The following is a 12,091-nucleotide window of genomic DNA, read 5'->3' on the forward strand; positions in this document are numbered from 1 at the left end:
GAAAAGGCAGAAAAGTGACTGGGAAAGGCAAATGATCCAGAGGAACCAGAATTGTCGGAAGGACCGGACCATGTCCAATTCTACAGGAGTTAGTAGAGAAAGGAACTACATATTAACAATACTGTAACAGCAAACGCACGATCTCTTTGAATCCTCAAACAACCCAATGAAACACAATGCCCCGTCAATTACTCACCAGGAATTCAGATCGGACAAAGAACATAAGCATTGCAGTTAAATGAACCAGGATTCTAATCATGGCTCTGCACTTCAATAGCTGCATAACCATGGGGTCATGAAGAAAATAATAGTGCCTCTGACTCTCACAGGGTTAGTGAGTATTAAATTTTAAAATGCATGCAGGATTTTGTGGCTTTGAAAATTACCACAAAATTTAAAAATGCTACTTTGGAAGTTAAAAAAATAAAATAAAATAAAAAAATAAAATGCATGCAGGGGCTTCCCTGGTGGTGCAATGGTTACGAATCCGCCTGCCAATGCAGGGGACACAGGTTTGAGCCCTGGTCCAGGAAGATCCCACATGCCGCGGAGCAACTAAGCCCGTGTGCCACAACTACTGAGCCTGCGCTCTAGAGCCCGCGAGCCACAACTACCGAGCCCACGAGCCACAACTACTGAAGCCCACGCACCTAGAGCCTGTGCTCCACAACAAGAGAAGCCACCATCATGAGAAACCCGCACACCACAAGGAAGAGTAGCCCCCGCTCGCGGCAACTAGAGAAAGCCTGTGCGCAGCAACAAAGACACAACACAGCCAAAAATAAATAAATAAATTTATAAAAGAAAAATGAAAGTAAAATGCATGCAAAACGTTCAGCACAGTGCTGGGCATGTAATAAACACTCAATTAATGAGAGATATTGATTTGTTTTTTAGACGATAATAAACACAGATTTTTTTCACCACAGCCTGTTGATGGACATGTTAATCAGTAAAGACTTTTTGGAAGGCAAGATCCCACCAAAATTTTTTAACGTACATACATCTGACCCAGCAATTCTGCTTCAAGGAATTCACTTTATAGAACTGTTCCCATGTGTAAGAATGCTCATTGTTGCATTGTTTGTAATAAGGAAAAATTGGAACCGATCTTCAGGAGAAATGGTTACATAAATTATGATACATCTATACCATATAATCATACATCTATGTGACACACCTATGAAATATTCAATGAAGACCTAAGTAAACTGCTGTGAAAGGTATTCTCCACATCTTAAGTGAAAAAAGCAATTACTCAAAAGAATCCATATATTCCACTGATGACCAAAAACAAATGAAAAGAGAATAAATACTAAATTAACTGTAAGAAGTGTTAGAAAGTAAAGAAAGGACCAGAAACTAAAGAGGGCTTTCACCTCTTAAGTCTATATACTCCTGCACCCGAGCCGCCCGCATCCTCCGTCAGGTCCTCAGCCCCGGCCTCCCCGCCAGCCCTCCTCCAAGAGCATCACGAGGATCCTTGGGGCGACCCGTGTGCGTCACTAGAATAGATGCCCTTCTTGGGAGGGGGCCGAGCCAACTGACCTCAGGGACCCACCTCCCTTTCAGACCTGACCCGGCCTCCCCCGTCCCCTCCACCGCCGGCACGCCCCTGGCCAGGGTTCCCCGGGACCGGTCGCACTCACTGTCCCCGCAGCTCCGCCGTGGAGGGGAGGGGCTTCTTCTCCGGCCTGGCCCGCGGGCACCGGGCAGCGCGGGAGCCAGTGGCGGCCCGGAGCTGAGCCGAACCCCCGGCCCAGACCTGCAGAGCCGCTGGGCTGATTGCGGCGGCGGGGCGGGGCGGGCGCCCGCGCGCTCGCTTGGGCGCCGCTCTCCGGACGATCATGCTCAGTGGCCAGCAGCCCGACGACGCTCGTGAGCGCGGCGCGCCCCCTGCCCCGCCGATGCGCGCCCGTTGCTAGGCGCCCGTAGCTTCCGGGACGCCTTCCGAGCGGTCACCGGGCGCCGTCCCGCAGGACTCTGGGCGTCAAGTCAGGTTGCCGCGCCAGGATGGTGCCTGGGCGGCGGGGAGACCGCTAGGACTCACTGGACTACTGTAGGGGGCCGCCGCAGTCGGAGTCACGGCTGCAGGGAGTGGGGTGGCAGGAGGCTGCGGAAACGAGCCCCAGTCGTGACACCAGGTCAGTGCGACACGAAAGTGGCGCCACCCACTGTAGACAGGGTGGGTAGTGGGCAGTTGGACAAGGTTGGTGAGGTTCGGTTCTCTGGGTTGCATTTTTAAGATTCAAACTAACCAGGCTCTCCAGAGTACTGATGAGAGTGGACCAGCAGGACCTGACTAGAGCAAGCTTCGGCAAGTGCCGTAGCCTTCCCGAGTTCCCTCATCGTGCGCTCCCGGATTCCGCGTTCTACGCCTCCACTGTCCAGGTTCTTCGGTGAAAGGCTCAGCGCACGTATCCTCCCTAGCTGGGAAGCCTAGCGGCCTGACTCAGACAGTAGTGGCTTAGCCTATGTATACTCTTGCCAAGTTGTTCCAAACCCTGTCTTCATGTCTTGACCCCTCCGCTAGGGCTGCAAACTTAGCCCTGGTAAGATGGTTTCGGATCCCACAGAACTCCTGAAACTGCTCTCAGCACACCACTTTTGTTTTCATTAAGTTTGATACTAACCTTTCCTAGCTCCTCTGGTTAAGAAAACCAGCTCAAATTAGACCTGGAACCTAACCACTTAGTTGTGTGACCCTGGAAGTCGGGAAAGTTAGCCCCTCGTCTAAAAAATGGGGACAGTGGTATACTTCCCTAATAGAATAGGCTGCACATTAAAAATCACATGGCGACTTTAAAGGGAAAATGCCTGGGCCCATCCCCAAACCAATTACGAATTCAGTTCTGGAGTTGCACTCACAGTGGAGACCCACCCAACCAGGATAAGGTGGATTATGTGTACACTAGCCCTCAATATATGATCAAATGTTTATTATTAAATCAGTCTGTTTTGAGTTTGCTATCCCCTCCTCTTGGCTATCACACCCCTCACTGACACTCTTACCCAACTCTCTGCCTTGGCTCACGCTGTTCTACCACCAGGTGCCCAAATTCGACCTCCTCTGTGAAACTTGCTAATCCTCACAGCAGGAACCATCTCATATATTCCTCTAACATATTTTCACATACTATTACCCCTACCCGATAAACCTCATTTTCCCAAGTCCTCCTGAGTAAAAAAATATCTATCTAATCTCCATAAGCTTCCACTCCTCCTCTCACCATTCCCCACCCAAACACCCAAGGACTAAAATGTGCTAACACTGGAGATGCAAAATTTTAAATGGCTATTGTCCATAAAAGGCTTGATTCACTCAATCAAAAAAGCAAAGGACCTGCAATGCACTAGGCATTGTTCTAACTGCTGGAATAGAGAAGGCTAAGACTCAAACCTGATACATACTCAAATCTTGAGTGGCTGGGAAAAGTAATAGATAACAAGTAAATGGAAAAATTATTTCTGATAGTAAAAGATGCTATAAAAAAACAAAAACAAAAAACAAGGTTACATGAAGAGATGTCAGAGATCTTTATCCAGAATGAAAAAGCCAAGTACACAGACCTCCTCAAGGCTGAGTGTTCCAGACACAAGATTTCAAGTGCCAAGACTGTACATTAGAAGCTTGACATTTTTGAGGAAGAAGAAAAAATATAGCTGGGAGCCACAAATTAAAGATCAAAGAATGGCCCTCTCAAGTATCTCCCTGCCCTAATTTCTAGAACCTGTGAATATGCTACCTTATGTAGACTTTGCAGATGTACTTATATTCAGTATTAAGGAATTTGAGATGGAGAATTATCCTGGATTATCTGGGTGGCCCAACATAATCACAAAAGTCCATAAAAGAGGGAGGCAGGAGGATCAGAGCCAGAGATGATGGAAGGATGGAAACAGAGATTACACTTTGAAGATGGAGAAGGGGCCACAAGCCAAGAATTGTAAGCAGCTTCTAGAAACTGGAAACGGCAAGGAAACGGCTTCTCCCCTAGAGGCTTCAGAAGGCAGGAAGGCCTGCTGACACCTTGATTTAGCACAGTGAAACTGATTTTGAACTTCTGACATTCAAAGCTGTTAAGACAATAAACTTGTGTTTTAAGTCACTTAAGTTTGTGGTAATTTGTGACAGCAGTGATAGAAAACAAATACTTAGTGCCTCCTACATGTTACGTCAGGTACTGGGGGGGATGAAAAAAAGCCCACCTTAAAAAGTTAACTGCTGGGGCTTCCCTGGTGGCGCGGTGGTTGGGAGTCTGCCTGCTAATGCGGAGGACGCGGGTTCGAGCCCTGGTCTGGGAGGATCCCGCGTGCCGCGGATCAACTAGGCCCGTGAGCCACGACTACTGAGCCTGCGCGTCTGGAGCCTGTGCTCCGCAACAAGAGGCCACGATAGTGAGAGGCCCGCGCACCGCGATGAAGAGTGGCCCCCGCTTGCCACAACTAGAGAAAGCCCTCACACAGAAATGAAGACGCAACACAGCAAAAAATAAAATAAATTAATTAATAAAAACTCCTACCCCCAACATCTTCTTAAAAAAAAAAAAAAAAAAGTTAACTGCTGGGGCTTCCCTGGTGGCGCGGTGGTTGAGGTCCACCTGCCGATACAGGGGACATGGGTTCGTGCCCCAGTCCGGGAAGATTCCACGTGCCGCGGAGCGGCTGGGCCCGTGAGCCATGGCCGCTGAGCCTGCGCGTCTGGAGCCTGTGCTCCGCAACGGGAGAGGCCACAACAGTGAGAGGCCTGCGTATGGCGAAAGAAAAAAAAAAAAAAAGTAAAAAAAAAAAAGTTAACTCCTGAAGAGAAGGGAGCACTTGAATGAGAGGCTAGTATATTTTGGCTAGTTTGATACCAAATCTGTAAAGGAAAACAGCGGGAACAGAAAGTTGTCTATCTTCCCCTGCAGATGGTCCCCAATGACACTTCAAGAATCTGTCACATCCTAGACATCCTTGTGTAGCACTTATGATACTTGTGTTGTCTATCTTGCCGATTAACACAAGAAAGCACAGGCTACTTTCCTTTGTACACCCCTGCTAAGTGCTCAAGTTACACAGCAGACAGCATTTACTTAGCACTTTGGGCCAGGCACTGCCCTAAGCATTTTCCATGACCTGACATATTTAATCTTCACTAAAACCCTATGAAATTAGGTACTATTATTTCCCCCATTTTGCTGGTAAGGAACCAGAGGTGAAGTAATTTAATGGCTCAAACTATTAAGTGGAAGCTGGATATGAATTCATGCAGTTTGGCTCCAGAGCCAGCATTCTTAATCCAGTTTACTACAAAGGAACCTTCAAAGATAAGGAAGACCAGGAAGCACCGGGAACAGACAACTAAACTAGGGTAGCTAGGGGAAGACCTAATAAAGCTGGAACTCTGAAGGGTACAAAAAGGCAATGTACTTATGTGAAGTGAATCTTTGCATAAGTAGAACCTGGGTGGCCCAGACTTTCATCAGAGGTTGGTTAGCCTTCTAGTGCATGTGAATGATCTCTTGTAGAAAGTGACACCACTTTCAGGGGAGTTTTTTAAGTAAAATAAGATACTGAGGTGCATTTCAACAGGTTCTAATAGTTCACAAAATATTCTCATGCTCAGTTTTAATCCTTACAATCCTGTGAAGGCAAATGATTATCCCAATTTACTCCCTAGCAATCTGACAGCTGTTAACTGTCACCTGGCAGCATGCTTTTTTTGTTTATTCCCATTGCTTTAGTTCTCTACCATATGCCCAGATGTCCTCCCCACCTCCAAACTCTCATACATTTCCCTATCCTCTGGTCCTCTAGCCGCATTCGGAACCTATGTGGACAGTGAATTCCCAGGACTGAAAACAAACGTGTCTGCAGAGGACAGGCACAGCCCAGACACTGTTTCTTTCCCCTCCATATACCTACAGATCTTCCTATCCCCCTCACCAGCTTCACCAGTCTTTGCTATTTTGGGTAATGATGTGTCAACATCCATGGACTGCAAAAAATGTGCCACTCAGTGTTGAGAGTGGGGGGACGGGCTGCTTAGGGGCAGGAGGGTGTAATGGACTCCCTACTTTCCACTCAGCTTTGCTGGGAACCTAAAACTGCACTTAAAAAGTTAATTTTTTTGAAAAAGACATTATTAAATACCACCATCCCATATATAGAATGCCATTTCTATTACTATTCCAAATCCTACATGCCTAGGTAGTTAGCAATATGCCACCTGAACAACTTTATTACAGTAATTAGATGTTTTCTTCTGAGCCACTCCTACCGTTCAGAATACTGGATGTGCAAAGACTCGTGGGCTATACTGTGTAGTTACCTACCAAAGCAGTAAAACAAAACAGGTCATTTCAAAACTTAAAGACTTTTAGGCTCCACCAAGAGATTAATGTATGATTTTGTTACACATTGATCCAACTGTTTACCAAGATATTAAATTTCTTGCAAAACACTATAGACATGTATACACGTAACATTGGTTTTATAAACCAATAACCTTGATTTCCCTCCAGGATTCACTGACCTTAAACTCACTAATCCAAATAGCTTCCAACACCCAAGAATTTAAATGTATTTGACTAGTAACTTTCAAATACTAAAAAGTGATGATTCTGGTGCAACAAAATCAAAACAATAGGGCATCTATTTTATATGGCATCATACCCTTGGCACAATCAGTGAGAATCATAAACCTTTTTACTTTTATTATATATACTTCCCATTACACTACACTTAAAACTTTCAGGTTTGCTAGCCTAGGTGAGATGATACATAAAAACATACAGGGGGGCTTCCCTGGTGGCGCAGTGGTTGAGAGTCTGCCTGCCAATACAGGGGACGTGGATTTGTGCCCCGGTCCGGGAAGATCCCACATGCTGCAGAGCAGCTGGGCCCGTGAGCCATGGCCGCTGAGCCTGCGCGTCCGGAGCTTGTGCTCTGCAACGGAGAAGCCACAACAGTGAGAGACCCGCGTACCACAAAAAATATGTATATATAGTTAATGTTATTTATAAAAGCCTTTCTATTTCAAGTTTTTGCTCACTGGTATTCTCATGAGTTCTTTAGGTGCTCCAAATAAATTGCATCCATGGGCACACTTCATTTCTTCCTTCTTGATATGAAATGTGTATGATATACACAATATGTAGTGGAATTATTAGGAACTCACGTAAGTATGGGTAGAAGATGCAAAGCAAAAACGTAAAAGTGAAATGCAAAAAGAAAATGACGCATTTACTCGCTACCTTATAGGCAAGCCAAAGCCTGAGAAAATGGAATTTCAGCAACGGATTTTTATTTGTAAACTGAACCTTTACTCATGCACAAAGGCCTGTGAAATGGGCTTTCTTAGAATAGACCCATTTTGGCCAACTCAAAAGTGAAAAATCAGGACTTCGTACAGGAAAATCTTCAATAAACCCCAGGAATGTTTTTCACAAGATACAAACTGGACCCTAAGTTTTACACACAACAGGCTGTTGATTTGACTTAACTGTGTCATACCAAGATTTGCCACAATAGTTAGGGGACGGCAGAGGAAAGATAAGAAAAAGTCACCAAGACAACAATACATTTCAATTTGAAAGCAGTCACTGTTTATTAACTGACCAGATTACAAAAATAATCATGGTAGATACCTGAAAGGAAGGGAAAAAAACCCATTAAACACCTTAATAACTAAGAATTAACATAAACCAGGAAGTTATAAGAAATACCAATTCAGCCATTATTAAGTAGGAAGGGAAAAAAAAAAGGCTTTTTCTTCTCTCCATAGACGTCCTCTAAAGGAGAAACCAAACCAACTACGATCATATATGATGGCTGATTTCCGCCCCCCACTAAATACTGCTTAGAACTCAAACCAAACCCTTATCAGCATTTAAGTCATTTTTCCTCCAGTATTAAGTAAACTTCTTTCAGGATGTAGTTGCTCACCTTAGTTCATCCTTCTTATAAGTCTGTTGATCTGGTCTTCCCTGTTGCCAGCATCTCCACCTTCTACAAAATGGGTAGTCTTTTTCTTCATTCCACCTCGTGGAGAAGACAATTTGAAGGGCCACAGGAAGTTGTTTGCTTCTTTGAAACGTTTTCCAACAGTATAGATCTCATGAATCAGATCCTCCATGCAGATAATACCGTATTTGCCTGAACATGTTCAAGATGATTTAAGGTTACTAAAACTGTTTATTTTGAGACTATTAAATTTTTAAGGCATTAAGATAGGCTGTGACATAAAGAATTAGAAGTAAATGAAGAGTAAAGTAACGAAGAAAGAAATACACGCCTTTATTTACAAAGATACAGCTCAAGCCAACGAAATCATACCTTCCATTTTTCATAAATATTGTAGGGAATAACGGAAGATTCGTAATAGTGAGAAAAGTCAGGCCACAAGATGCCAAAAATATCATTTTGTCTGATACAATAACTTTTATAATTAATAGTAATAATTTTTCCCCAAAGAGGCAGAACCTACCAAGAGATCGAGCAATCAACACGTTATCTGTCAGGGCAATTCGCTTCTTGTTGATTTTGCCATAACCACGCTTGTAGATCAATTCATTTACTGACTTCAGGTTTGGGTACCTAAATATGAAAATACAGATATAAATGACCAAATAAGACTATCACTGTCAAAACACCTGCCAGTTTACCAAACAGAAATCAAAGACACCTACCCCCATGCAATGTATGGTTCCACAATTCTCAGCATGTTAATTGAAGCCTTGTTGAGCTTCACAAAGGTGCCATTGAAAATCTGACGGAGGCGAAGAAGCTGCAACACCTTTCGAACCTTTGGGCTCACACCATTGATACTGCAATGAAAAAACACAAAAAATTCATTTAGCTTTTATCAGAATTTTTACTAGTAAAAGACGAGAAACTAACTATTACAATTTTGGGTAACACGTGTCACACCTAAATAAGAATCCTCTCATGTTACAAAGACCACTTTTCCCTTTAGTTAGTTGTATTCTATTACCTCTGCCAACTTGCCTCCCCTGGAAGTAAACTGTCTCTTGACACATACCTTTCACACTTAAAACCTTCCCTAACGCTCTTATTACTTCTAGTTTTGCATACATCTTTGTCATAGCGCTTATGAGGCTCCAATTTAACTGCTTTTGACGTTAATCTCCAGGACACTGAACTCCGGTGCTCAATTCGAGAATGGATAGATACTTTGGGCACAGGGCTTACAATCACTAAAATACTCTCCTCACCACCCAAATATTTTCATTCCAATGTTTTACAACCAAGGTCCCCACAAGTCCTGTGAAATTTTGCTGGGATTGTGTAGCTTGCCCTTTAAAACCAGAATGCAGTAAAAACTGAACTTACCCTCTGATCCTGATGACAAATGCCAGTTTGGGTTCTGCGGGTACGTAGAAGTTGCCAGCTTTTCTTGCCATCCTAGCCATTCGAATTTCCGTTCTGTACATCTGCCGGTATTCCTTGTGATAGTGCTTAGCTTTTTCATAGATAAGCTTCCTCCTTGCCTTTCGAAGCTGAAAACCAGCATCAGTTATTCATCTGCTTTTTAGCTCCCAAACACAACTAGCAATATCAGAGTTCTTTCCAAGAAAACCCTTCCCTTGACGCTTTCTCACCACAATATGCGTTAACACTGCAAGAGGGAGATAACTAAGTTCCTTTGGAAAGGTCGTTCTAAGTTAACCACACTCACTGGTTCAGCAGCTGAAGTAAACGAGCCTTGTTAAAAACACTCACCTCATTTTCAAGCACAGGGCCTTTTCTTAACTTGGTGCCTCAAAGAAGTTTACTTACCATCTTCTGGGCAAATTTCTTTCTCAGGCGCTTGATCTTAAGCTCTGCGAAATTCTTTCGCTTTTTCTTAAGGGTTTCTGGCACAGCAGGAACCTTCTTTTTCTTCTCCCTAACATAAGCAGAGAGAGCGTTAGTTCAGAAAGCTCACAGCACTGCAGCACTCCCATTCTGTAGAATGCTCTCAACACTACTATGGCCACTGACTTCAAACGTACTTTTAACTGCTGTAGCGTGCTATGGTGTATGATGCAGATTTTGGGAAATTCCTACGCCAGTAATCTTTACCTTTAACACGGACCACTTTCTTTAAACGAGTCACAAAAATAACAAAGTCACATTTAATCTACCATCACTCCCGGGGTCCCACGACAACAAAAATGCCGAGAGCAAACCGTGCAGAGTAAAAGGCTGCCGCAAAACACTGATCCCTAGACTATTAGTGAATGTGAGTCTAAGAGGACTTAAGAGTCTCAAGGAGGAAAAAAAAAAAAAAAAAAAGCCCCAAACAAACCCCCAACGACAACCCTGGTTCAAGCCTCAAGCTCCATATGCTGTAAGCAGAGACCTGACGGCAGGGACGCTTCGGACAAATGCCAGCTAAGGAAAAAGAACCCCATTCAGAGATTCTGAGCCTCCTTCAAAAGACAAGGGACTGGACAACCTGTCGGTTCCGCACATATTCAGCTCTCACACCTCGTTCCCGGTAACTCCAAAACCTCCGCCCCAAGGCCTCCTGAAGCCCATTTTAGCCTAAGACCAGCAGGAGTGTCACACAACTTCACAAACACACAGGTAAGTCGACAAAGAGCCACGTTACAAACAGAACGAGAGAGAGTGAGACAAAAGCCTCTGGTTTCGGGGATGGAGGAGGATACTCGAGAGGACGAGGAGAAACTTACTTAGCAGCCTCCATGGTTCCAGCCGGGAAAGAGGAAGTTTGCGCATGCGCGCTGTCCACTTAAAGACGGCGAGCGTGAAGCCCCACGGCTTATAGGTGTCCCAGGATAAGCCAGAAAAGAACTCAGAACTGAGAACTCGTATTGCAGACGCAGAATTAAGAACTGCCTGATTCAGCCTCTTACGATCAAGTTTCAACTAAAATCTGTATGGGAAAAATTAATGCATTGGCTAGACTATTTAATCAATATGATGAAAGCAAAGAGTGCCGATACCTTGACTACTTGGGGTCCTAATCCCTGGGCTGCGTTGACAGGATACGGCTCGAATTCTACCCAGTAATATATGCAAATGACGCGCGGCGGGGCGCGAACTACAAATCCCGGCATGCATCACTTTCACGGCCCGCCTGGCGAGAGGGCAACGCTTGACCGGGTCGGTAGGGAACCACGGCGGTGGTGATTCCAGCCGGGGAAATTGAGAACCTTTGGGCCTACGTTCCAAAGGGCTAGGTACGATTCGAAGTTGCTGCCGGCTTTTGACCGCCTTCTCGGCTCTTTGCCGACCCCAGTAGCAGACCGGCACGCCCGTTGCCGCGCTGCCGAGGTCCTTCTCTTCGTTCCTCCAGCCTGCAGGGCTGTCTTCCGCAGCGCCTGATCGCAGGCGGGGCCACCCAGAGCCCCCTGGTTAACGAAAGTGACGAGACGGGGACAAGCGAGGAGCGGACGGCCAAAGGAAGATGGCCGGGGCACTGCCGACCGTCCGGCCTGGCAGGCGGAGGCCGGGACACCCCATGGCAGGGGGCGTGAACCGCGAAGGGAGGTGCGAGGAGGGCTGGAGGCTGCGGCCACGGCCATGTGAGAGGGGCTGCCCCGCCGCGGTTCGGCGGACGGCGAGCGGGCGGCGAGCGGGCGGGGGGCTGGGCCGGGGGCGGGGTGCGCCCGGGGGCGGGGAGGGCCGAGCCGAGGGAGGGCCGATGCCGCCGCCGGCTCTTCCCGGTCGCGGGTTATATAGCGCGGAGTGTGGAGCCGTCTCAGAGGCGGCCGGGAGCGCTCCGACTTGCAAGCGGCGCTGCACTTCGGAGCCCGGTGCCCGAGTGACAGCCGCGGGGAGTGCAGGGCAGGGGGACACGAGACCGCGGAGGCAGCTGCAAGACGTTGCGGAGCGCTCTCCTGCACCGAGCGAGTCGCCCCTTCCTGGCGTTCCCGCTGCCCCGCACCCCACTCTTCCACCCTCTCGCAACTTGGATCAAGTTGACAACTCCCGCGGCGGCCGGCCGGCCCGTGCCGTCTCCGCTGCGCGCCCCTCCCCCGGAGTGAGAGGGAGCCGCCGCGCCGGCTCCGGGGACGCTCGGGCGGCGGCGGCGGCGGCTTGGCCATGAGAGCAGCGCGCGCCGCCTAACTCGCGGCTG

General features: G+C 46.7%; 1 protein-coding gene across 2 annotated transcripts; it reads right to left on the minus strand.

The window, feature by feature from the left end:
• Window positions 1-6,672: 6,672 nt before the first annotated feature.
• Window positions 6,673-10,785, minus strand: RPL7 (ribosomal protein L7). 2 transcript variants are annotated; one of them, XM_060115777.1, is made up of 7 exons: window positions 10,683-10,785; window positions 9,784-9,892; window positions 9,337-9,503; window positions 8,673-8,810; window positions 8,471-8,580; window positions 7,930-8,139; window positions 6,673-6,930 (listed from the first exon to the last, which is right to left on the minus strand). In XM_060115777.1, the coding sequence occupies exons 1-6, from the start codon at window positions 10,694-10,696 to the stop codon at window positions 7,931-7,933; spliced, it is 747 nt and encodes a 248-aa protein (XP_059971760.1). In that variant the 5' UTR covers window positions 10,697-10,785; the 3' UTR covers window positions 6,673-6,930; window position 7,930. The 2 variants fall into 2 exon arrangements, with proteins under 2 accessions (XP_059971760.1, XP_059971759.1); XM_060115776.1 differs by lacking the exon at window positions 6,673-6,930 and adding an exon at window positions 7,272-7,631.
• Between the last annotated feature and the right edge of the window lie 1,306 nt (window positions 10,786-12,091).

Source organism: Mesoplodon densirostris, chromosome 13, assembly GCF_025265405.1.
Source record: "Mesoplodon densirostris isolate mMesDen1 chromosome 13, mMesDen1 primary haplotype, whole genome shotgun sequence".
NCBI lineage: Eukaryota > Metazoa > Chordata > Mammalia > Artiodactyla > Ziphiidae > Mesoplodon > Mesoplodon densirostris.